This window comes from Squalius cephalus (genome assembly GCF_949319135.1).
Source record: "Squalius cephalus genome assembly, chromosome: 14".
NCBI classification, from domain to species: Eukaryota; Metazoa; Chordata; class Actinopteri; order Cypriniformes; family Leuciscidae; genus Squalius; species Squalius cephalus.
In genome coordinates, this window is record NC_137135.1 from 31,210,285 (window position 1) to 31,236,577 (window position 26,293).

The 26,293-nt window shown below is 39.1% G+C and overlaps 2 protein-coding genes across 4 annotated transcripts in view; one reads left to right on the forward strand and one right to left on the reverse strand.

The window, feature by feature from the left end:
* Positions 1-80: 80 nt before the first annotated feature.
* On the reverse strand, positions 81-12,962 carry dnd1 (DND microRNA-mediated repression inhibitor 1). Of its 2 annotated transcripts, XM_079892651.1 has the most exons (5): positions 12,874-12,962; positions 4,869-4,925; positions 4,585-4,690; positions 2,811-3,272; positions 81-1,303 (listed from the first exon to the last, which is right to left on the reverse strand). In XM_079892651.1, exons 2-5 carry the CDS (start codon positions 4,908-4,910, stop codon positions 765-767), a joined length of 1,149 nt encoding a protein of 382 aa, XP_079748777.1. In that variant the 5' UTR covers positions 4,911-4,925; positions 12,874-12,962; the 3' UTR covers positions 81-764. The 2 variants fall into 2 exon arrangements, with proteins under 2 accessions (XP_079748777.1, XP_079748778.1); XM_079892652.1 differs by lacking the exon at positions 12,874-12,962 and having other exon boundaries at positions 4,869-5,009.
* The window catches only part of gfra3 (GDNF family receptor alpha 3), a 31,472-nt gene continuing 17,740 nt past the window's right edge, over positions 12,562-26,293 (forward strand). The window contains exons 1-2 of one of the 2 annotated variants that reach the window (XM_079892650.1): positions 12,562-12,707; positions 24,167-24,451. In XM_079892650.1, the coding sequence (XP_079748776.1) occupies positions 24,355-24,451 (97 nt within the window). In that variant the 5' untranslated portion in view covers positions 12,562-12,707; positions 24,167-24,354. Of the gene's footprint in view, positions 12,708-14,568; positions 15,247-24,166; positions 24,452-26,293 lie in introns of those variants that run through there. The other variant, XM_079892649.1, reaches the window with a different exon arrangement.

Genomic DNA, 26,293 nt, shown 5'->3' on the forward strand with positions numbered 1-26,293 from the left:
TAATTTTATTTTATAGTACTACTGATCAATAAAATTGTGGGCCAAATGATGCAGCCTTACAACCAAGCATGACAAACCTGGTGCTTTATTGGAGAAAAATAGATTTAATCCCTAATAGTAGCACATCTCTCCTCAACCCATGTGATTTGAGGTACCATTCATATCTATGGTCAAAGTTTAATAATTATATTAGGGCTTTTAACTTTGTACCAAAAGTATGAGCAATAGAAGGATGTTATTATCAGGGACGTGAGCAATAGCCTGCACAAGTATTATTTCTTGAACTTATTTACTTACTTCTGTACAAAAGTCATTTATAGCCAGTACAACCCATCAAACAAGGAAACAACAGCACACCATGCAAAGTCAGCAATCGTGACAAACACGCAAAACAAATCGTGAAAAGTCAAATACGGTGAAAACATTCAAAATAAGAAGTTGTGAAAACATGCAGTCAACCAAATGTGATGAGGCTGCCTAAACATAAATGATTCATATTACATAGTTAAAATATCATAAAACATTATATCAACAAGAACATAATACTTCAAACCACTCTCATAGTGCTGAATTCAAGAGCTTGTAAAATTAAAAGAAATTCACTGCCTAGTTCCTTTTTCTTTTTTTTACAGTAAATTAAATACTTCCGTGTATCATAAATTTCCACTCATTCATCTGAAACTAGAACAGTACATGCCTTCAAACCATAATACTGAACGTAAAACTGATAATGTTACATTACATTAGCAAAAGCAGCTCAAATTTTAGAAAGGTCGCAAGTTTGAGACCTTGCACATGGTTTGGATCACCTGCTCGGCGGCGGCCCGACAAACTTCCCCCTTCGTGGCTCGAGCGTTGGTGCTTGGAAGGATCTGGACGGCCCCGTACAGAGGCAGAGGGAGGCCTGGGATCAGGACTTTGAAGGCGAAGTAGAAGAAGCCGTCGGGGCCAGTGTGATTGTAACGGACTTCGTACTGCGGTGTACCGAGTCCGTTCGCCTCGCACATCCTCTGCAGCTGAGACACGGGGTCGCGGTTCACGGGGGGTTGAGCCATCATCTCATCTCTCACCGGGGCGGTCGGACCCCCCACGGCCCGGAAGAAGGGCAGGCGAGTGGGGTGTGCTGGGACATCATGATGAGAGAGCTGAGGATACAGGTGTGGAGGGCTGAGGGAGGGTTTACTGAGGGGTTTCAGACCAGGTGAGGTGAAGCAGTCGTCTTGTTCGGTCTCCTTGATACGCTTGGACTTGGAGAAGGACGTCCAACTGACGGTAATGGAAATGCCGCACTGCTTCTTAAAAGCTGGAATGACATAAGAAATACACAGCCTAAAGATAAAGGTTTATTTTTTCATGGTAGGGCTGGGCGATGAAACAATAAGGGCGCAGCACAAGATTACTGAGGCAGATGTGTTTACACACTTATCGGTGTCGATCATGTGATCACTAAAAAGCGATGTGACAAGCGTTTGAATTCAGCGTAGAGCACAAATGTCTCTGTGAGTTAAACTAGTTTAAACAGCAAAACATGTGCTATGAACGATCCAGTTAGAAGGCTTTTTGATCTACAAATCGCCATCATTTACCATGGATTTACAGTAGTAACACTAACTGCACCATGGTTTTGTGACAGAAATGTGAGATATTGAATTTTATTATATTATATGTAGTTATGTATTAAATGCATTGGAGCAACGGAATATAATTTTATTAAGCTACAGCATTTGTGCATTTGTATTTATACTAAAAGTGTTTAGGCTACTGTTTTTCATGCAAATACCATAGAAACCATATAGTTACATTTTACCATAGTATTGGTATGATACTATGGATGACCAATGGTTATATTTTAATAAAACTAGAGTCCTAACTCAAACATTTAGAATATATAAATTTAATATTATTAATATTACAGCCTGCACTGCAAACTGCTGAAGTCATCAAAGTCAGACAGCACAAACCTGTTTCATGATTTGAAACAGTCACTCATTGCACGAAACTCAGAAATACATTTTTCTATCAAGATATTTCTTTTGTTTAGGAAAAAAGACTTGTTTAGACCGTTTGGCAAGTGTTTGTCATGTTCTTACAATTAAGAGTAACTTAAAACCACAGTCTAGTTCCTACAACTTTCACTTGGGAGTGAAAATCTGCCTTTAAACTTGAATGAATTAAAGATTTGACATTTATCGTGATAATTATTATCTACATCGACTGATATAAAACATTTTACAGTAACAATTTTTTCGGTCATATCACCCAGCCCTATGGTGACGTAATCCGTCCAATTTTAAAGGTGACCTATTATGCCCTTTTTCAAAGTCTTGATTTTGTTTTTGGGGTGTACTAGAATAGGTTTTCATGCTTGAATGTTCAACAAACACTAGTTTTCACATATTTGAAACTGTTGCAACACCTCTCTCTTCCCAGTCTGTCAGTAATGCTCTGTTTAGTTCCTGTCTCTATGAAGCCCCTCCTTCTGAAAAGCACAATGTACACTGATTGGTCGGCTGGACCAACGTGTTATTATTATTAGTCAATTGCTTTGAGCATGTTTCGGAAATGTCGCGCCCCTTAACATATCCGCGCGTTTCAACACACTTCTAATGCAACTGAACCAGGCCTCGTCCCCCTTTTTTGCTGGGAATTATTTAAATGAGGAATATTGTGTCATGTTTGTTCCCGGAAGAAAACACAAGACTACAATCGAGGCGTTTCAGGGAGTTCAGAAAAAGTGCGCACTGATACTATCTTTTTAAAAAAGCCAATCATTTCATAAGCAAAATATTTCCATATCCCAGACAGCATACCTTCTACAAGCACTTTCTTGGCCATGGACGCCGCGTAGTGGGAGGAGTAGTTCACTAGAGCCACGGCCTCTCTCCCTTTGGGCCCGGCCAACTTCAGCAGGACGTCCTCCACACCCTCAGACATCATTTGGAGCATCATCAGCATCTCCGCCCGATTCACGTTAGTCGGAAGATCCCCCAGACGCAGCTGCCGCTTCTCCGTGCTCCTGCGAACCGTCAGACACACCCCCTCCTGCAGAGGGTACTGATGGAGGGTCATGACGGCGGTGGATGCGGTGAAGGGGTCGCCGTACTTTGCGTAGGCAAAGCCCCGGTTCTGCCCGCTGAAGTTCATCATGAGGCGAAACTCATAAAGAGCACCGACGCTCTGGAAGAGAGGAATCAGGCGGTCCTCGTAGACGTCATGTGGGATCTGACTGATGAAAACCTCGCACCCCGGGCCGGGAGCGGGGCGTCGCCAGTCTGGAGGAGGAGAAGAACGGAAAGGTCAAAATGAGCAATATTTTGATCTTTTCTGCAAAAACAAAAGTGAATGAAATTAGATTTCAGAAGGAGAGTAGTATGAAACTGAAGGCTTAACCTTGGGCAATTTATGCATCAATCCTGTTAAAACTGTCATAATGACAAATGATCAAAATTAATAATCATAATAACCATTATTATTATTAATGATTAAGTCAATATGTAAATCACATTTATAAAGTATAAATAAATATACAATAAGATAAATAAAATACAATATAGGTATTGCAAATTACAAATGTGGTGATATTATTATCATTATTAAGTGACTATATTGCATGTTTTGGCTCTATTTTGCCGATGAAAATAGTTCCAAACAAAGCAACAGGACTTTTTTTTGAGACTCTGAGCAACACACAGCAGTGTTTCATTACTGAATAAACAAATCATTTGAATGAATGATTCAATGACTCACTCATTAAGACAGTCAAATGCTTCTTTACTGAATGAATCGGCCGTTTGATTGAATCGGTTGAAACTCAATGACTCACTCATTATCAGCGAGTTGCTGCCACCTACTGGGCGTTTTAATTTCACATTTAACGTCTCTTTTCATTTTTAAAATCTTTTCTAATATAAATTCAGCGTTTTATGTTCAAAACATTATGCATTTGTAGCAAGTTAAATGCTTTAATGTCGACTCTGAGCTGCATTAAACAGACTGTGTAAATATAAATGATGCCGCTTCAGAATGATGCAGCTTCTGTGTTTCCTCTGCATTGCAAAGATGAATTTTGTTGTAAATAAATATACTATAATGATTTATACATGTTAAAGACATCTAAAGGGATCAACACATTAGAATTTAAACTTTCCAAACCTTTCATCAACCATCTAAATCTAATCGAAAACCTTCCAATCAGCATTAATTGAGCAGCAATGAGGACTTGCAGCCTAATTGATCTCCAGGTGTCCATGTTTCAATGAGGTAGAGGCAAAGCACAAAAGAGGCATGGCTTTCATCAGATGGCTACAATGAATCATTCCTTCTTGACAAGCTATTTTAAACCCAAATGATGAAGATTTATGCTTCAAACCTCTGAAAAGAGAGGCCAGAAGCAGGCCATTGTGCCTCCGCACAATGTTATAAAGGAAAACGAGAGGCTTCTTTAAGTGATGCCATGTGTTACAGCTCTGTCTTCATCCACGTGAAGCTTCAATCTCATGCAATGAGACATAAAAGAGCTTGAAATGCCACAGGTTGTGTTTTAATTGCAATCGGCTGATCTTAGTTCAACTCAAGAGCACTTACCCGGAGGAGGACCACCATATTTCCTCTGCCCGTTGACCTGTGTTAAAGTGATGGAGCTTTTCTGCACCCATTCTTTCAGTGACTTCAGTCTCTGCGGGTTCAAAACCTGCCAGCAATCAAATTAAAGAGGTGATGTAATGCTAACATGTTATATCGATGAGCTCACGTGCTCTTTAACGTCAAACAGTGATGATGCCACACGAATAAACTCCTCTTGCGCAAAGTTGAAAGATTTGGCAAAAGTATGCTGTTTATAAATATCCACAGTAAATAAACTCGCTTACCTGCTGTTGCTGCGGTCCCTCCATGTCGCTGACTGTCCACATAAGATGATGACACACCTGTAAATTGGTTGAAAAGTCAAGCAAAGGTCATTAAAATAAACCTCATGACTCCTCTAGAGACACTATTGGACACACTTGAGGAAAGTGGGCGGATTCTCATATTTCAGTCCTTAAACAGAGATGATACTGAGACTTACAAAAACAAGACTTTATATACAGATTGATAAATGTAGAATTATTCATGTATGCATTCGTTTCAAGATTTAACACTTTATGTAACTTTTTAAAACGGGTTTACCGTAATTGGGCAACTTTAATCCCAGACGTTCCACTCTTCGCCAGCAGGTGGCAGCCGCGCACGTGATTTTTTTTTTTTAAGTGAACGTCATTCAGCAGCCTTGGACACAGTGTTACTTTTAAAAAACATTTATCTTTTTAGAGTAATATATGTGCGAATACGACGATTTATATATATTTTAATTATTCAGTGTACAAAAAAGCAGGACGTATGGAGCTCATCCTATGTTTTTATTCAAGTGAAAAAAGAAATGTTTTATTAGGTGTCCTGCTGGGCTGAGTTTGTCACAGGTCATGACCCCTGCACCATAAAACTGTCTACTGAGTTGTTCTTGGGCATTCCATGTGTTGTGTTATGTTATAGTTCATTTTTAAAATGGGAATAAAACCCAATATAACTATTTATTACTCACAAAATAAATAACTTGTTTTCTTTATGATAACTGGATGAAACTCACCGAATTAAACATTCAAGTTGTTGAGTTCATATCTTTTATGCCCTAAAATGATTGAAATTAGCTTCGTAGACAAATATAGGATGGATGGATGGATGGATAGATAGATAGATGGACCACAAAACTAGTCACATGGGTCAATTTTCTAAAATTGAGATCTATACATCATCTGAAAGCTGATAAATAAGCTTTCCATTGATGTATTGTTTGTTAGGATAGGACAATATTTGGCCGAGATACAACTATTTGAAAATCTGGAATCTGAGGGTGCAAAAAAATCGAAACATTGAGAAAATCGCCTTTAAAGTTGTCCATTTATGTTGGCGATTGTGCTGCATCCACTCACAAAAATAAATGTTTTATATATTTATGGTAGGAAATTTACAAAATATCTTCATGGAACATGATCTTTACTTAATATCCTAATGATTTTTGGCATAAAAGAGAAATCGATCATTTTGACCCATACAATGTATTGTTGGCTATTGCCACAAATACCCACGCGACTTATGACTGGTTTTGTGATCCAGGGTCACATATGACAACAATATACCATACTGCCATATATATATATATATATATATATATAATATTTAAATATTGCAGGCAACAGTGTGCACTGCACAGAGTTCCATTCCAAACGAATCTTTTTCCACACTTAATTTTAAGCTAAGTGTGAATAAAGAAAGATTTTTAAAACATGCATTTTTTTTTATTACGTGCTAAAAAACCTGTCTGTAGACTCATCCTAAAAATGCACATTACCATGACACCTTGTTTTTGAATATTCATGTCTAATTTGGATAACACTGTTTTTTAATGATGGCAAATGACTTAGAGTTTCAGCTCTGGCCAAGTTACAATAAAATGTAGGTCTGGAGCATAAATGACATGAAAATGATCAAAGACGGTATTTCATGAAGCGGCTTTTGAATTAACGGCACCTTAGCGAATGCATGACGTGCAGGTACACAGTTTGTCAGTGTAAAGTGATGCTGTGGCAGATGAAAGGCAGAAGCTTGGCTTAGTTCTCAGTGTGGCCTGCAGCTCTGACTTTTTAGCAGGAGAAAATCCCTCCGTTGCCTTACAGCCTTTTAATTCTCAGAAAAGAAAAACAGACAGAACAGACAACTGGCATTTCCTTTTCTCACTCCCGTCTGCACCTTGCACCCTTTGCATCTTTCAATTTTCCTGGCGGTGAGATGTGTGATACGTCTTTTTACCGTACTGCAATTAAAGTTTGTTAGTGTGGAAATCAACACATCAACACTTCCTAATGTAGCGAAGGTCATATAGCCGCCTCACATTGTCACACGTACTGCAGTCACCAGGATAATAATATTAAACAGTTCATTTGATTTACAGTCTGTGCATATCATTTTCACAAATTGGACTTGTGGAAAATGTGACCTGCTAGTTAGGTCACCTGTGGATTGATGATTTCATCCAGCATCAGGTTTGAAGGTGATAACAAAGAATCATATAAGGAGTTTTATGACAAGCATAATTAAGTTGTATTAGGATCTTACTGTGTTTCTTGTTTATACAGTGTTGTGTCTGCCTTTGGCTAATTAATTTATAACCTTTTATATCTAAACATTGAAATCAGGCCTATCTGACTGATGTTATCCAGTTGCTATGCAATGTGTGTTTCATAGCGACAGCAGTTCCATTGCCGTGGGGTCGTCACGCACATCTGTGAGCCTGTCCTGAAATGCACACACACACACACACACACACACACTCATACCCCACCCGCCCCGCCTCATGAAGAGGCTGATCCTGCCCCTCTGCCTCCTCGAGGCTCACCGAGGGACACACAATCTGTCCAATGTCAAAACACATATCCTCAGTCCTGTCACTCACCCTGTAAAAACTCGCACTAACTTTCAGAGCGTTGCAATGAACTTTAATCTTTTGCCATTTAGGAGGAGTGCTATATATATACTTTTATGCCCTACATTTGAAACTAGCTTTGTAGACAAATATGGTGGGTGGGTGGGTGGATGGATGGATGGATGGGTGGGTGGGTGGATGGATGGATGGGTGGGTGGGTGGATGGGTGGGTGGGGGAATGGGTGGGTGGGGGAATGGGTGGGTGGGTGGATGGGTGGATGGGTGGGTGGGTGGATGGGTGGGTGGGTGGGTGGGTGGATGGGTGGGTGGATGGATGGATGGATGGATGGGTGGATGGATGGATGGATGGGTGGATGGATGGATGGATGGATGGATGGATGGATGGAAGGATGGATGGATGGATGGGTAGATGGAGAACGATCCTTTCAGAAATCATTCTAATATGCTGATTTGCTGCTCAAGAAACATTTCTAATTATTATCAATGTTGAAAACAGTTATGCTGCTTCTTATTTTTGTGGAAACTGTGATACTTTTATTAGGATTATTGGATGAATACAAAGTTTAAAACTAGCATTTATCTGCACATGACACTGTAAAAGTCTTTACTGTCACGTTTGATCTATTTAATGCATCCTTGCTGATTTTTTTTTAATTTTACTAAAACAATGAAATTATATTATTAAAATATATATTCATAAATAGTGGAAAACAATAATAAGTAGGTGTGACTTCTTTTAAATGGCAGAGTTGGACACACACACACACACACAGGTTCATTTGAATTGACGCTAGACGGTTAACAGTTATCAGTTGATAATCTCAAAATGTTTGAATATCAGCCTGGATGATATATTTTGCAAAATGTTACAAAAATGTTCATATCTCAGCTGTTTATTCTTAATTTGTTCTTTTGACTAGCTATTTATTCATTCATTTATTCAGGAGGTAATAAAGCAACTTCCATCTTAAGTGCAGGAAGAACTATCATTTCTTAAAAGCCTATCAGCGCCACAATAAATAGTAAACAGTAACTGTTTTAGAGAGAGGAACAGCTTGCTCATGGCTGAGAGGCTCCCTGATGTTTTAACCTGGGGAAATGGTGACTGACGTTTCTGTGAGTTCCTCCCTCTGGCTGCACTAAAACCTGATTCTCAGAAACTACTGCATATGTACTTACAGGTAATCATCACTATTATTATTGCTCATACCTAAGGTTAGGAGTTTCAGCAGTTTGTGGTTACTGTGTAACTCATTCAGCTACACTACACCCACGGCACCTTTCCACTGCAAAAAATAATAATAGAGTTCTTTATAGTGCATTTTCAGATTATTAAAATCTTCTTGCACTAAGAAAATAATGGTTCTTTTAAGAACCGATTCTTTGGGGAACCCAAAAATGGCTTGTCTATGGCATTACTGCGAAAACCCCCTTTTTGAACTTTTGTTTTTAGTGGAAAAAGGTTCTTCAAATTATTTAAATATTATTTGCACAGGGGGGAAAAAACATTTTTTTTTTTTAAGAACTTTTCACCAAAAGGTGTACAGACATGGATGACACCTCAAATCTATAAGATTTACAGGCAGAAAAATATTACATAGAAAGAGGAACCAAAGCCTCTGAAATGACATTTCTAATTTATGAGCTCACCAACTTTAGCTTTGTGATGCGCGTTTGTTTTTTTCATGTGCATTTATGTGTTTCAGTTGGACTCGTACCTGCTGAGCACATGAAACGTGTTTTGTGATTTTTTTTGTGTGTGTGCCACATGCTCTTATTTGCTGGATGATTGCATGTGCAGTGGTGAGTGAGTATGTTTGTGTGTGTGTGTAAGTGAAACATATGAACACTAGCAATCAAGGTGAACAGACGCTGATAATTCAGGTTGCTGATAAAACGTGTCGATGGTCCTTTGTGGGACTTTCATTACTGTAGCGGAGTCGTGCGTCTGTGTTTTCTGAAGCGTGCTGGTCAATATTAGTACTAGAGTCTATCTCAAAGGGACATGTTTGTTCTTCCTCCACCCCACCCTCCTCCTTTTCTCTGCCATCTCTCTTTCTCTCTCGCTCTGTTGTGATGGGTCTGATGCTGACAACGAAGACAAAGCCTATCTACAGGAAGTTGAGGTGAACATCAGCAAGGACAAGGTCCTTATAGTGAACTTAATAACACTTTACAATAAGGTCCCGTTTAAAACATTAGGTAACTGCATGAATTAACAAGAACTAACAATGAAAAACACTTCTAAAGTTTTTGTTATGTTAATATATACATTTACTAGCTAATACAGGGGTTTCCAAAAAATTTCGTGTCAGTAGAAGCCCTTAGACGTAAAATATTTACTTGAAGTACCCTCTGAGATTTTAAGTTAATATTTCAATAATTTAACGACACATTCGCATTGATTTTGTAGTTGGACTTTAAAGTGGACTCAAACCTCTTTTTACTTTTGATAGTGTCCACATTCAAACTGGTGTTTTAGAAACACAATCAAATTGAATATTATTATTATTAACTTTCATTACAAAAACAAAGACAAATATATTACTGCAATTCATTTCACTACAGGTTACAATACTAATATTTATGTCTTAAATTCTTCACTTTCAAATGTTCAAAGCCTCAAGCTTTCAACATTTCAAATCCTCAAGCTTTTATGTCGGTGAAAATGCTGTAAACTTCTAAGACCTTTCCAGTGCTGAATGTAGTGTATAAATATGCATAAAAGTTTGTTGAGGAGAGGTGTGCTATTAGTTTAAGTTATCAGACTTGCAATTTTTCCCTGGCAGATGATTAAACAGGCTTCTGGCCCATGTGCATCTACGCATCTCAGCACGATTATACTGTACGGCAAGAAAAATCTCGAAGGATTTCACTTATAAAACGCCAGCAGGGGTCAGGGGTCAGGGCCAGATCCTTCATCAGTGGCCCGCAACCACAAATATCAATAACTGCATGCATAACTAAGAAACATTTACACAGCTTGGCAAACATTCATATTTGATCTGCTTGTTTTTGCCTATTTGCCCCCTAAATCACAAACAGAAAATACTAATTAAATGTTCTGTGCCAGATGCGTAAGAGTCATTCTATGACACAGCAGCCTGATTTTTAAAGTAAATTTCTTTTTTAAACCTTCTATCAGACAATTAATGTGTTTAAGTGCTAAGAGATTGCATTGTGTCATCTCAAGCTGAATTAATACAAATTATTATGGGTTATTCTGAATAAGTGATGGGATGAAATATTTCTAACTAAAATTTCGGGGTTATGGGGTTTTCTCATTAGCATTAAGATTCAATAATTATCTATAAATAGTAAAAAAATTAATTAACAAACTGTTTTTCTGTCTATTTTATGTGACGGGGTGGATATGTTACGCTTCACCTGCCAGACATGAAAAAATAAAATAAATTATGAATCTTAAATGAGAGAAGAACCTGACAACTTTTGAACATGAAGACTCCAGTTATGTCATTTTCTATTCATTGTGTCATTTATAATGATAGCTCACAATTATTTTGAAGTAAATAAATTTTGTGATTGGGGGAGAATAAAAATGTGCAGATACAGATTATAGATTAATAGATTATAGATTAATACATATTTGGTCATGCTGTTATTTTGTTAATTTTGTGGGTTCTTTTTTCCTTTTTATATATTTAAATAGAATACAAATATTGTGAAAATCATACTGTGAAAATCATCAAACAGATGGATGGATGGATGGATGGATGGATGGATGGGTGGATGGCTGGATAGATGGGTGGGTGGGTGGATGGATGGCTGGATAGATAGATGGGTGGATGGGTGGATGGATGGATGGATGGATGGATGGATAGATAGATGGATAGATAGTTGGATATAGTTGGATAAATTTAGCACACTTCATCAAATGTTGCATTGTGCTCACAGAATGACTCATACAGTCTATGGCAAAACTTTGAATTTGTAGTTGTCTCTTGCCAAATGTTTATTAACATGTTCATGCATGCTTTCATTTGATCTATTTTAGGTCTATAATTTACCACCAGTCATAAAATAATCTATCAAACCAGTGTGCAAGAGAGATTCTGAATTCTTCCTTCTGACAAATTCTGTGAGTAGGCCTAGTCGTTTAGCAATTAATAATAGGCTATGAATTAATTACATGAACTAAAGCAATAGTGCTTAAACTACTTAAGAAGCATGACTATGATTGTGTGTGTGTGTTTGTGAAGCACAGAGGCATCAAGCTGTTCTATCTCTGAGAGGGAGACATTCAACCGGGCCGTAAACTAAACACATCTGCCAACTTCCTCTTTTGGCCTCAGGTTATCAAAGCCCTGCAAAGCCAGTGATGTATAAAAAATCAGTTAGGAGATTTTCTCCACCTTCTCTTCATAACCTTGGAGATGTGAAAATATTTTATTCAGTGGATTTAGTCGTTTTAATGTGCCGTGTATATCCCCGCTGCTCGAGCCAGGCTACGCGTGCGCGCTTATGTAGCCTATGTGTAGTGCTAGTTTGCATGTCAAAAATAGATTGCGAGAGATGAGAATAATGTTTATAATTGCAAAGGCCTTTGTGTTTATCTGTGTGTGCGTGTGTGTGTTTAACATGGAGAACTGGTGTAGTGTGAATTGCAGTAATTGCCTTGTTTGTTTTGTTTTTGGCTGGTTCTGTGAGCTGGTAAGCCACTGCTTCACTGCCTCTGATTGTTTGTCATTTGCCATTTCAAGTGGAACTAACAAGCGTACAAACCAAGTGGGATCGAGAAAGTGTGTGTGTGACGTGTGTGTAATACTCTGAAGAAAATATATTGTCTCTTTTTTCTCTTCTCTCATCAAGCAAAATATTTCTTCCACCAACGGACATTTTAATTTGTTACAACGTCCACATCTCTGTCATGTATTGTACACAGAGCTGGATGATTATATGCCGAGCATAAGTGTGTGTGCGTGCGTGCGCGCGCTGGACTTCGCTTTAGTGTGACACCTGAGTCACTGGAAGTACATTATCGCTAATGTCCACTTCTGTGAAGTGACCTCATAAATGACCACTCGGCTACACTGGCAGTGAGATAAGAGTCTGATAGTGGAGTGCCACTGAAAAGGTCACGGCCATCGTAAAGCAATGATGAGCTGAGCGAGGGATGAGTGGAGAGGAGAAACAGAGAACAAGAGAGGAAAGGCGAATGGAAAATCTTTGTGTTGATCGAGGAAAGAAAACCAGTGTGGAACTGTCGGAGGTAAAACAAAAATGTTTACAATGTAACCGCATAGCAATGGTCTGGCAACCACCCAAAACATTCCAGTCATAATAATGTAGCGAACTTCATCGAAAGTTTTGCGATTTAGCGAGACCAAACGCTTTATTGCTGTTGTCTGATTAGAAAAATTAACAGACACGCTCACCTAAATGGTCCTCTTAGCGTTGGAAGGTCAGATTATTTCATGTGAATCGATTCATCCTAAGTGATCCGCTCTCTTAAATGTTGCATTGGAAAGTCCGATTCATTCTAATGAATCGGTTCGTTCTAAATGCTCCTTTTTCATATGTAGTGTAGATTCATTCTAATGAATCGGTTTGTCCTATCTCATATGTTACGTTGGAAAGTTTGATTCATTCCAGTTAATCGGTTCGTCCTAAATGGTCCTCTGTCATATGTAGAGTTGGAAAGTCCGATTTATTCTAATGAATCGGTTCGTCCTAATTGGTCCTCTCTCATTTGTTTATGGAAAGTCTGAATCATTCTAATGATTCTAATGTTCATGTAGGCCTAAATTAAATAACTAATTCAATTCCCTGCAGTGTAGGCCTGTATTTTCAGCTCAGTTATAAAATAAAAATAAAAAGAGTGTTTTTGTAGTAGGCCATTTATTATACATTTAGGTCTACTTATAAAATTTGATGCTGTAGCCCTAATTGGGATTGTTCATTCAAGACTAGTAGCCTTGCTATAGCCTACATTAAAGGCTATCAAGTAGCTTCGCCAACACTGTAACACTGTGGTGGTGAGTTTTGCACATCAGTCAAGCACCACTCACATCTTTGAAAAGGGTTGATAAAACGGCATCTTACATTTGAAAAAAAGAGGACAGAAAGAGTGGCCAGATTGCTTGAAAATGCAGAGGACAAAAGAATAAGTGAAGTGTGGCTCTCCGGCCCCTAAAAGTCCTACCAGATGGAAGCACTCAAAGTGACGACTCAAGAAATGTGACATCATCAGGGCAATGGCTCTGTATGGCATTTACTCTGATTAGTTAAATGGTCATGATTGTCTGCCCAAGTCTCAGACACACACACACACACACACACACTCACAGATGACCATGCAGGCTGTTGCACTGCGGTAATCAGCCGAATGTGTATCTAAGCCTCCTGATTATAGCTCCAGTTGTTGGAGTCAGACCACTTGGACAAATCAAATTCTCATTAAAGTTTCATTCGCAATTCCTGAAATTGGAACAAATGTACAGCCTTGGCATCTCTGTGTTGTCCTGCCAACTAAACTTCAAAATCTAAAGTTCAGTGTTGTGTTCATAGTATCCACGGTCTGGACAGTTCAACGCCCTTATGGGATTTTTCAATATGGAGTTTTGTAAACAAACTGAAACAGAACACCCTGTGAACTCTCCCGACTGAAGTCTCGCCTGTTCCCATATTTCTGTATTGCTTCACCGTTAAATATTGTTTTGTGAGTGATCTTTTAAATCCCCAAAATCCCAATTGACTGGGTTTATTCAAGTCATAAATTAATTTTTAATTAAATTAATCCAAATACATTAGGTTATCACAAACATTTTTATAAAATATCCTCTTACACTCAAAACAGTGGTTTACACAGCCAAAGGAGAAGCTTTAGAATTTTCGCAAATATGCTAATATAATAAACTTTCTTAATCTCAAAGGAACCATACAGCCAAAAATGGTTCTTGATCCTTTGATAAATCTATGAACTATTTAAGAACCATTCAGTAATTGGATCTTAAAAGGATCGTTTTAAAAGCTTTATTTTTAAGAGTGCACAGTTTGACTGACCAGTCTACTTTACTTTTTTTAATCGCCGCAACATTTCGCTATTGCTGAAAGAATCACTTGCAAACTTAAATGCTTGCAGCGCAGGCTGAATTTCTGTAGCCTATAGGAGCACCGACCCAGCTCTCCAGAAGGCTGGTCAGGGATTTTGCATGGATGCGCCTCAGAATGCCCGAGCCAATCACTGCGAGGCAGATGCATGTAAAATTCGCCGCTGAGTTTGAGGACTGGATTGAGCACATTGTGCTGTGGGACAGCAGGAATCAAGCATCTGGGGTCGCGCTCACATATAATAAACTGATGCGCACTAATGCTCACACTGGCTCATCTGACGCGCGCCTTTGGTTACGCGTCTATCATGGTGGTACTCGCTTAAATCGGGGATTATTTTAGAAAGACTCCGATCGTGAGTAAAACGGACATCTACTGCTAGTGCATTTGACAGTTTGTAATTTTTGCCTCGTTTGTTGTGTGAAATCATTGGTCTGCTCTTCGGACCTCCTCTTACGCATTAGAAAGCTTGTGATATCGCACAAGTTTGTAGTTGGAATTGATTTTCGGACACGTCGTTTTGGAGATTTCTATCAGTCGGACGGTGGTCCTTTTGTATGGATGTAGTGGGTCGGACTGAGTCGGACCGATCCGGGGGTTCCAGACGCGCTTCCCCGAGATTCCCCAGCAGCATCACCGTCCAGCAGCAGGCGACATGATCCTTCTGGGAATACTTCTAAATCTGTTCTTCATTAAGGGTAAGACTCTTTAGAAACAGCCTCCATGACTTATTTCGACACACCAGGCTCACACTTATATGACCACGTTTATGCAGTATATTTACATAAAGTATTTACATTACATATTTACATAAGTACGGAGTAAATGAACAACGTGCATGTCATTATTTTGTAGAGCTGTCTGCAAATACACTTTGTTAGAATAACTGTGATAAATTATATTTACATATAACGTAAAGTGATAGATAGATAGATAGAGTAGTTTTTTTATGAATGGCTCTTTGTTTTAAGAAGGCAGACTAAATGGGACTGTTACTATAATAAAACCTTGGTATTGTAAATTTTCTAAGAAAAAAGCTAGATGGATGGATAGATGTGTACTTTATTGATCCTGCGTGTTGGGAAATTGGGGCTCATTGACAGCCAGACACAGACTACAAAGCATACTACAATTCTTATTAAACAAAAAGAATAAAAAAAAAAAAAAAGATTTACATAGCACACCATACAGTATATTACAGAACAATAGACCAAATTAGAAGAATACACATTATAGATATCACAGACAAAAGTGCATCTTACACAATAAATTCTACCAGCTGGACACACTATGCTGTGGATCATTGCATGTATATTGGACAGAGATTCCCATTGTGCATGCATTATATTGTTCATGCAACATAGCTTTGCATCAAGAACATTTGTAAAAGCCAGAACAGCAGTGATTAAATTACAATTGCATGGAACTGATTGCACAGGTGTGTTTTAGGGTGACCGCTGTGCCATGTGCTTGTGCTGAAACAATAGAAAGGGCTTGATTTTCTAAAGTGCTGTACGCTGAGCAGAACAGATGTGTCTGTCACTCCCTACACATATCTGTGTACTTGCTTATTGTGTTTAACAAGCACCGTACACTCTTAAGAAAGAATATCCCAGATACAATCAGATCTCTATATGTATCTATCTATCTATTGTAAAACCAACATAAAGAGCTTAAAAGAGTTTAACTTTTAATATCATTTACTGTTAGATGTATACAAATATGAAATGGCACTCAAGAAACACTCTTATTATAATGTAACACTGTGTTAGGCATTACTTTAACAATTTATCATAGAATATCATGCTTTTTTTCTTTGTTTTAGACAGTTGAATTTCAATCAGAAATAGAGCGTTTAATAGCCAATCAGAGCAGTGAGGTTTTTATTTCAGTCAATTAGATGTACTTTAGCAGCCTTGTGTTTATTTTCTTACACCTTTCAATCACACCGGCATAATAGTTTTAATATCTCAAACATTTCAGGAGCTCGATAATCTGTACGGACCAGGACTAAAAATATAATTATGTCTACAAATCAGAGACATCTGTCACAGTCAATATTATCCTAATTATGTGATGGCAAGAACACACACACACACACATACAAACAGAGACAGATTAGGCTGGTAAAGGGCAGCTCCATGGAGTTCCCGTAGCACAGCAACCAGCATTTGAGGGATCTGACTTTCTTTCCCCACCTGGGACGACACGCAATATTGCAATTGTCTAGTGCAAGTGCTTTGTAGCCCAAGTGGCATTCATCATCATGAGTGGTGTTTGTCGCACCCTGGTGCCATGAGAACACGCTGTAATGCGCGCGCTGATCGACAGGTTTATTTATTAGCTGTGTTAATGATTGCAGATTTGATGTGCTCGCTCGTGCTGTGTGTATCCCTGGGGGTCGGGTCGTATATCAGCCGCACGAAACGCATAGGGACCCCCTGATGGAGATCAAGTGGCAAAAAGACTTCATTTCCACAGTGTATTTGCATAAAGACTTGGCTGCTTGAATATGTTTTTTAAGAGGCGACCTGAGGTGGAAAAAATGTGTGCAAACATACAAAATCTCAGATGGACCCGTAGTTCTCAGAAGCAGAAGTCGTCATTATTGGGTGAATTTCTAAATTGGTGGATTGAAAATACAGCATTTTTTGAGTTCTTTAGCTCCAATAAATCTCCAGAGCTTGATTATGGTGGTCCGAACACTCTTTATTGGCATCTAGAGTTCCATGAAGACCCTTTGACATAATTGGAACCTTTCCATTCCACAAAAGGTTCTTTAAAGTGCAAAAAGATTTTTCTTTTAAGAACCGCTCAGTAAAAGGTTCTTTGGGGAACCAAAAATGGTTCATCAAGGGCATCAATGTGAAAGCCCCCCTTTGTGAACTTCTGAGTAAAATGTCAAATTGGATATCACTCCTTCATCCGTTGTATTCGAATTTAATGCCAAGATAATAAAACAGTCTTTTGAAAATGAAAATATAAAAAGCTTTACAATGATAATAACTGCGGAGACACGTCATCACATTGAAAAGGGTGCACTGAAGGCCTTTCGGCAGAAACGCGCATGTGCCAGTGCGTGCCAGCCGTGTGCCCAGGTGTGTTTGGGAAAAGGTACGCGTGCGCAACTCTGGACTTTGGCAGCTTCGACTCATTTGCCAGCGACAGCTGCTGACAGGTCTGGGAAAAACATGCCTGGCATAATGCTTTCGTCTCATACTTGCTTTTACCCAAATTAGGTTTTTTGTTGTTGTGAAAAGCACAAGCTGCACAAGTTAAGAAATGTATTGGGATGCTTAATACACACAAGTGAACAGGGCTTTGTCAGCGCATATACTAATTGCATTGAGAAAAATATGCCATAATGCACTCAGATGCATCCCAACCAAGGACATACCCAGGGACAGTCCAATTACACGGCCATTTTTAGCAAATCAAAGGGGAATCGTATAGAACACTGCTTAAATAAACCGCACAGGGCCGGTTAACAAAAAGGTAATCTTCCCTCCGGGCATGTTTTCTTCACATATGAGGGGACTTTTAGGGTCTTTTCAGGGTCGTGTGTGTGTTTTGTTGATAACCAGGATTTGGAAAGGCAAACACAGTGACGGCAGATGGTGTTGGACTCTCTCGCCTCGACTGTAAGATTCAAGCCAAGCGACAGAATCAGAGAGAGCGTGTGTGAGCGTGTGTGTGCGTGAGCTCCACTCGCACACGGCTTTTATGATGATGTTGTAGCCAATTTTCATTAAAGGAGCTGAGCGCTGTGATTTAGCATCGAGGACCGTCTCAGCATCACGTCCCTGCTGTGAACTCCTTCCTCCCGGGGCTCTCGGATTGTCTTCCGTTTCTCCTCAGTGTCAATCAGACGGGCCCATCCGACCCGGTTCTTTAAATACCACCGTCATGCTTTGATGTGACGTGTCACCAATAGTGAATAGATACGGAGCTCTGACCCACATTTGACAAAACCCTCAATGCAGCAAATAACAGAGCTTGCTGAAAGTCTACATAGCAAATACGAGTGTATTTACTGTCAGAAAAACACTTAAATATAACATTAATGGCTTCTTCTTTTTTTAGATGTGAGTGCTAAAGCGCACTCATTCACTGTTTTAAATGGGTACAAGGGTTTGGTTCGTGTATGTTTTTGTTGAGTAATTTGTCTAAATTGTTGGTTTGGGCCCTGAGATGTGGCATGCTGTAATTTAGCTGATGGATTCTTCAGATTTGTGTGGATCGACAGAACAGACGTTTTCTTGATATGTATCTTGATATAGTGGTGCTGGGTTTACCACAGAGGTTCAGACCACTGTACGCATTGATTAGTTAATCACGTTAGACTTGCGTGTATCGACAGCTGGAGCCGGTTTGCTGTCACCGACCATAAATACGGTCACACAAGGATAGATTTACAGTATGCGCTCACACTGTCTTTCTCTATTTCACTCACCTCTTTATTTCTTTCACTTCCCTGTACAGCTGAGCTTCACTGCAGAAACTGCGTCTGTCGCTCCCTCTCAGTGTGTGCAGGAGACTTAAAGCCTCAAGGTGTGTGTGTGCATCACTGTCACTTGTTAAATGTGATTTTAGTGCGCGTGCACACACACACACATATCTCGTAATACCCGGCCAGCATGTGTTTGATTGCCATCAGCCTCCATACTGAGACGGTTTCCTATTGTGTGAGGCGTCTGCTGTCTGTCACTCTGTTTACTTACTTTCTTTCTGTTTCTTTCTTGCTCATCACTCACTTTTCGACTCCTCTGTGCACTCTTCGTTCTCTGAATCGCTCAATGTTCTCTAAAAAGGAAAAGACACAAAAATGTGATATTTCAGATATTTTTATGTATTGATTTTATAATAGGAAATAAACATTTATTATGCTATAATTTGGATTTTTAATTCCTTCAATATAATTTAGAATTATACAATAACATTTTAAATCAAATTAATTATACGATTGTTTGCATTAATTTAATTAATTGCATTATGAATTTAGCTGAGAACAGCTCCCAAATGGAGATAATTTAAAGACAGACAAGTAAAAATGGAATAGACAGAAAGTCAATATATTGTTTGCTATATTTTCATATCATTGATCATGATATGCCTCTCACTGGTCTACAGTCAACAACAATACATTTAGCAGACTTAGGGGCATTTCACCACGGATGCTTTTTAGATTTTTTAATTGTTTGCATATGCTGTTGCATTGTGCCTCGCTGTTTTTCAGCATCTAATGCCATGAGCATGTCTTGAAAACTTTTACATTCTATTCTAAGTGTTTAAATTGTATATTTGTTGTTTCAATCTGTAAATTGTGACTGTAACTGCTGTCCATTCTTGGCCAGGACTCAATCTCAGAGAGATTTTCCTGGTTAAATAAAGGTCAAATAAAAAATAAAATAAAAATATTTCATTGTAGTTCCGTCTATCTGTAGTAGCAGCTGGTGCTGTGCTGACTGTGGACACACATTAATTATTTTTGATGGTACAGAAATGGTACAGAAATTCTCTATTATGATTCATTTTATAAAAAAATTATTATAATATAAAATATATATATATATTAAAAGTGGATTATTTATTAATTCAAACATAAATAAATTATGTAATATTATTACATCTAAAATTAACCACAAAAATGAATAAAGTCTAGCTTAGAAATCTAGACGCACCCTAGCGGCAGCAAAATGTATTTTGCAGCCAGGGTAGTCTAGCAACTCTTCGTTGACTTTCGGAGCTGTAAAAACCTAAATTGGGTCAGGCCAATCACATCGTGTATAGAGTAGGCGGGGCGGGCTTAACATAATGACGACAGAGTTGCGACGGTTCCCTGCTACTTGAAAACAAAGAAGTGCTGCTGTTTCTGGCGAACAGTCTTTCAAATCGGCTTTGGCCGCGACTCTGGAGGACTTGGAGTTAAGTTTTTCTTTGAGAAAAGAGCAAAGAACGGCACTTAAGTCATTCTTAAAAAAGGAAGATGTGTTCGTAGTTTTGCTGGCCAGATTCAAAAGTTGAATTTATCATCTAACATTAGCTCCGCCATGAGCTCCGCTGTTGGGAAAACGCTCTGGTTGGTTGAAGCGCTGTCCTATTGCGTGCAGAGTGAATTTGAAAGACAGCGGTTTATCCCGCCCCTCGGATTGAGCCGTGTCTATGGTGAGTTGCCAGACCTAACATCTTGATGTAGGTCTGGCTTGCCAGGCTAAATAAAGTCCCCATGAAATCAAAATTTAAGTTTTTTGAACTTTTTTTGATAAACCTTACAGTTATCTATAAGCTAGTGTGCTCCAAAACAATGACACAAAAATGTAGCATTTAGAAGATATATGTATTTAAAACTCTCTTTTTAAAAGTCTCTTACTTCCGCAAATATGGATCAATGATTTTGATGACATCACATTACGTCCCACCCCCTGCATTATAAATAGAGGCTGAAGCTGCGGCTAAAATCGGTCACTTGTTCACACAATTACTCTTTTCTACATGGTGAACGGCACATGTTGCACTATATAGGGGATATGGAATGATTCAGACAGTGTATTATGCTTCAATTGGGGCGAATGAAGTCTGGTTTCACGTCACGCGAACTGCCGCCCGCAGTGCGCACTGTCTGCTCAGGTGCGCAAATCGGCGCAGGCCATAAAACGTATCGGACCCATTTGAATTCTACACAGAGTGCTATTTTTCAAACTACACATCCTCAGCATGATTACGTTCACTGTTTTGCTTTAGTAACAGTTTAATATTAAATCTAAAGGGGGAATCTATTAGACTCTGGCTGTCCTAAGCTGTCAAATGCGGCTTTACCAAGCTCAACAGCTCTGAGCTGTGATATAAACAAAATGCTATTGGCTATTTAAAAAAAAGGGGAGGAGCTGCTCGATATTTCCCACCCTGTCTTCCTGTCTCAGATTACGTCAACACATTGAATAACGCTGTACGTTTCAAGGCACTTCAGTGGGCCTTTTTTTAGTCACTGAGAATTTGTACATTTTCATTTTCATGATGTTAAAATACTTTCTCAAATTCAATCTTAAAGGGTAACTAAACCCTAAAACAACTTTTTTTAGTTAATGATCTGTAAGACTGTAAGGCTTTATTAATGCTGTTCATTGATTCAAGTAATTTTTTGACATTTGGGTTTAAAGTGTTTTAATTCTACAATATATGCTGTAAAACGTCTGAGTGCTGCCCTCTTCAGGTTGAACGGTGGCTACTGCAGTTGAATTTTCCTATTGGAAGTTGTGGTACCCTGTGACGTCAGAGGGTACCAGCTAACCACGCCCTTCCCTACAGAGAGACGCGTCTCAGATGCATGCCCCCTCTCCACTGGGCTTTGCCTACTTTTCCAGCATTTTTCAAATATTGCCAGTGGGTGGAGTCAGGCACTGACCAGGGGTTTAGTTACCCTTTAATAGGCAGTGTAAAGACATTCAGTGGTTGACTGAAAACTGTAACACAACACAGCAGCATTGACTCAACCAATGGTGTGAGTTTAGGGCGTGGCTATTCGAGGGCAGATGGAAAACCTTTGTGCCACTAGAGGTGCAGCAATGACACACTTCATCTTTAATGCCTGCTATGGACTGTGATTTCGGCAATTCTATAAGATCATTACAAATAACACTGTACGACGTGGATCTAATAACTTGGGTATGACATGTATGTAGACTGTACGATGATGACACCTATTGTAAACAAATAGAGCAAGATGAATTACACTTTGGCAAGTGTGGTTTTGATGTGTCCTGAAAACAAGAGGAGGAAGCAAAAGAGGAGAATATGGACAGGGTCATAGCTAGGGAAAAGAGGCCAACTTGGTGTGGCAATTTTGCAAATGGAGCTTGAGGTGAGTAGTTTTAAGTTTTAGCGCCATGTCATGTTGATCAATACACTATTTCATGCTGCATTTTTATTGGCTAGTCACTAGACGTAGGTCGTAGCAGCAAACGAGATGATCATGCTCAAATTTATGAGACTGTCAGAAAATTATCAAAGGCTATCTTTGGTCGCAAGAAACCGTCTTTGAAACTCTCTCACTGTACAATGTAGGACCAACATTTAGGAGCCACGACCACAGAAATCGACACGCTTGGTCCTCTTTCGTCTGGGACAGCCCAAAATCGTACAATGTGTACTGGCCATAAGAAGAAAAAAAAGAAACAGTGGCAGAACAAGCACCTGTCTTTACATTCCAACTTGCATATAACATCTCTATATTGAACTGTATACCATATATGTGAAAGATCAAAGTGTGTTTACTTGTCTGTTTAACTTGGGCCGCCGCAGTAGATGGTCTTTCATGCATGGATCATCGCTCCATGAGCTGTGGAAGGAGATGCTATTTTGTGGTAGTGCAGTCCTAAACCATGACCAACGTTTAGTCTGCCGGCCACAGCCGTGGGTTCTCAATCACCACACGCTTTAAAATGAGGCCTAGTGCAATTACAGCCCCTGCCGCTGCGAAGGAAAACAGACACAAAGGGGGATGGGGGTCAGGGGCGAGAAATACAAGGAACAGAAACATATGTCTCATGCTTCTACAGGAGTGCAAGACTTTTTCTGTTGCTACTTAATGAAAAACAGCAAACGTAGCCATGAAATTACACAGCCCTGTCACAGTTCCCCCTCAGGTCAGCCCGAGACCCCGGCTGATGGCGAGGACGTCTGTCAGGATTGAGCTTGAGAACGGACACAAAGCACAAAGTGTCTGTTGTCAAGTACTCCGGTTGAAACTCTTGATGTATGGAGTTGGTGAATGAAGATTTTCTGCTCATTTAAGTTATCTGTCCCACTGCAATTGCGAGCCGGCAAATTCCCTTTCAGAGAAGAGGTCTCTTTTAAATTATTTTACACATTATTAATTCAGCCCTTGGGTGCAAGTTAAGGGACTTTGATCTCCATTTTTACATGGTCACTGACTGTCAGAATGTTTTCAGTGCGTCTAGAATGCAGATATTATAACTGTGATGTATTACAGAGAAAATCCAGAAACTGTAATGTGTCATATCCAGACACACACAGAATCAGAATTCCACAGAATTGGAACGCCACTCATTCACAAAGTCCTACATATTCCCTGCCCCTTTTCATATTCGTTTATTAAATATTTTGGCCAATATGACTGTTTTTATTAACCAATAGGACTGTAGTGGTTCCATTTCAATCAGCCAACATTCAAAGTTCGACTTGGCAAACTACTTTTCTAGTTAAAAGTTACAGTTAAACCTCTTTGAATTTCAATTCATTTTAATTCTACTTCCTCACATTCAAATTCAGACTGCAATTCCACATCCTGTTTGCTCAAATTCAATTCAAATTCAGAAACTGATTCTCTTTTCAGTTCGGAATGTTGCATCTCAGCTGTTTGTAAGACTTTTATTATGATGTTTAAATATATTCCACTGTGGATTTTCTGAAACATCATGTACAAAATGTGAAAAAGCCTGTATGAAAACACACAAAAATGTGGCCAAATTACATCTGGGCCTGCTCACAACTTTTGCCAAATGCTGTCTGCAAAAATCAATTAGCTCATTGGTAAAGCATATTGTTAATAAATACTTGGTTAATTGATTTCAAAAACTGCCTTTACCCACTATCCTCCAGGGTCTGTTCCCTCTGTGGTGCCGGTGTTCCCCGGGACTGTGGACTGCTTAGAGGCTGTACTGGAATGTATATCAGACCCGGAGTGTAAGCGACCGTTCCGGCACCTGGAGTACTGTGTGGACGAGGAGGCGGTGGCTCCCCTGGGTCTGGAGGCACGGCAGGCCTGCGTCGATGCCCAGAACAACCTCATGAACTATCAGCCTCTGCAAGAATGCAAGTGTCAGCGAGGGGCTCGCGTAGAACAACAGTGCCTGAGCATTTACTGGACCGTCCGTTTTCCACAGGGTAAGGGTGTCAGAGAGAGTGTTTACCTTTCGTATGGTGACTGTTGTCAACCACTTGGATTTGCCCTTTATTTTTTCTCATTAAAAATCCTGGTTGATTTGGAAATGTTTTCTTCCAAGGACCCCAGGGGGCAGCAAAGGAGATTCTGGGGGTCTTAAAATAACAACAACAACAACAAAAAAACATTTTATACCAATATTTTCTCTGAAAACGGCTATAAAACCAATTTGAATCAGTAATTATTTTGAGTTAATATTTTCTAGAAGTATATATATATATATTTTTAATTTATAATTCTTTTTTACTTGTTCTATTTATCAAAGAAAAAAAATGCACCACAGTTTTGACAAAAATATTAAGCAGCGTAACTGTTTCCAACACTGATAATAATAATGAATGTTTCTTGAGCATCCAATCAGCATATTAGAATGATTTCTGAAGGATCATGTGACACTGATTTGATCACAGGAATAAATTACATATTAAATTATAGTAAAAAAGAAAACAGTCCAAAAATGTATTTATATTTTAGTTGTATTTTGTAATTATATTTCACAATGTTACTATTTTGCTGTATTTTTAATCAAATAAATGCAGCCTTGGTGAGCATAAGAGACTTTCAAAAACATTTAAAATCTTACAAACCCCACAATTTTGAATGGTAGTGTAAATATATAGAAGCATATACTGATTATTGCGTTTCACTCATATGAAGTTTAATGCATTGCAAATGCAGTTTCATGTTTTTATTTTTAAGACTCCCAAGAACATTCTCTGACTGAACTGCTCATGTCCAGCAATTCCCAAACCAGTGAATGTCATGATGAAAGGAGCAGGTTTAAAGAAAGCAAATAAGAAAGTATAAGAGGGAGTAGGTAGCTCCAGAAAAAAATCATGCATAAAGAATTCAGTTAATCAGTTTCAAAATGACTGCCTTTGTTCTGCCGGTCATAAACAGTGAACTCATAGATCTCACGAATGCCGTTTGTTATGTTCTTTCAGGACATGCCAAAATGCTTTAATGAGAGTGTTGAGTGAGCTACCAGAGGATTTAGATTTAGGCAGTAATAGCATTTAATGACTGCACAGTAATGTATATGAAATGGCAAGGAGGCATAAAACCCAGTCAGACACTAAACAAACGACTGGCTCACTGACAGTGGTATCGTGATTAATTTCGCTGTTAACTCATCTGTTCATTACGCTCGGCGGGACAGACGCATATATGCAGGAACCGGAATTTGCTTCATTCCGTCGAGGGTGTCTGGTTCCGTCTCATGTGTTTGCTCATGAGCAAAAGAGATTACGGCATGCTGGTGAATGACGTCCGGGGGATCGTCAAGGCACGGCTGCAAAATTAATTGATTCTGAGTCCATATTCCCACCCAATATGGCTTATTAATATTAAATCTTCTGAAACAGGAAGATGGGTTCCCACAGCGACTCATCAAGAGTTGTTGTAAATGCTGACTAATCCCAGGCTTCTCCAGCGGCAGACTCGTCATGCGTCTGAGTGTAGCGCAGGGGCCGCAGGGGCCAGAAGGGCCCGGGCTGATCGGCAATCTCAGAAATAAGTGCTTTTAAAACACATCAAGTGGAAATGTCAAGTGTTCTCCAGCAAATGAAAACCGTCTGCGGCAGAATACGCAAGGCATGTAATTGTGAATGTAGCACACTTGATGTAGCGCCTCCATAGATTGAAATGTGGAGTGTGTGTCAGCGCGAACAAGATGACAAGGGATTCTGCCAGTTTGCATTTGTTTGAAGAGTCTGAGTGTGTGTGTGTGTGTGTGGGCAGGTTTTGATAACCAAAATTTCAGAAAATGTCCCCAAAAGAATATC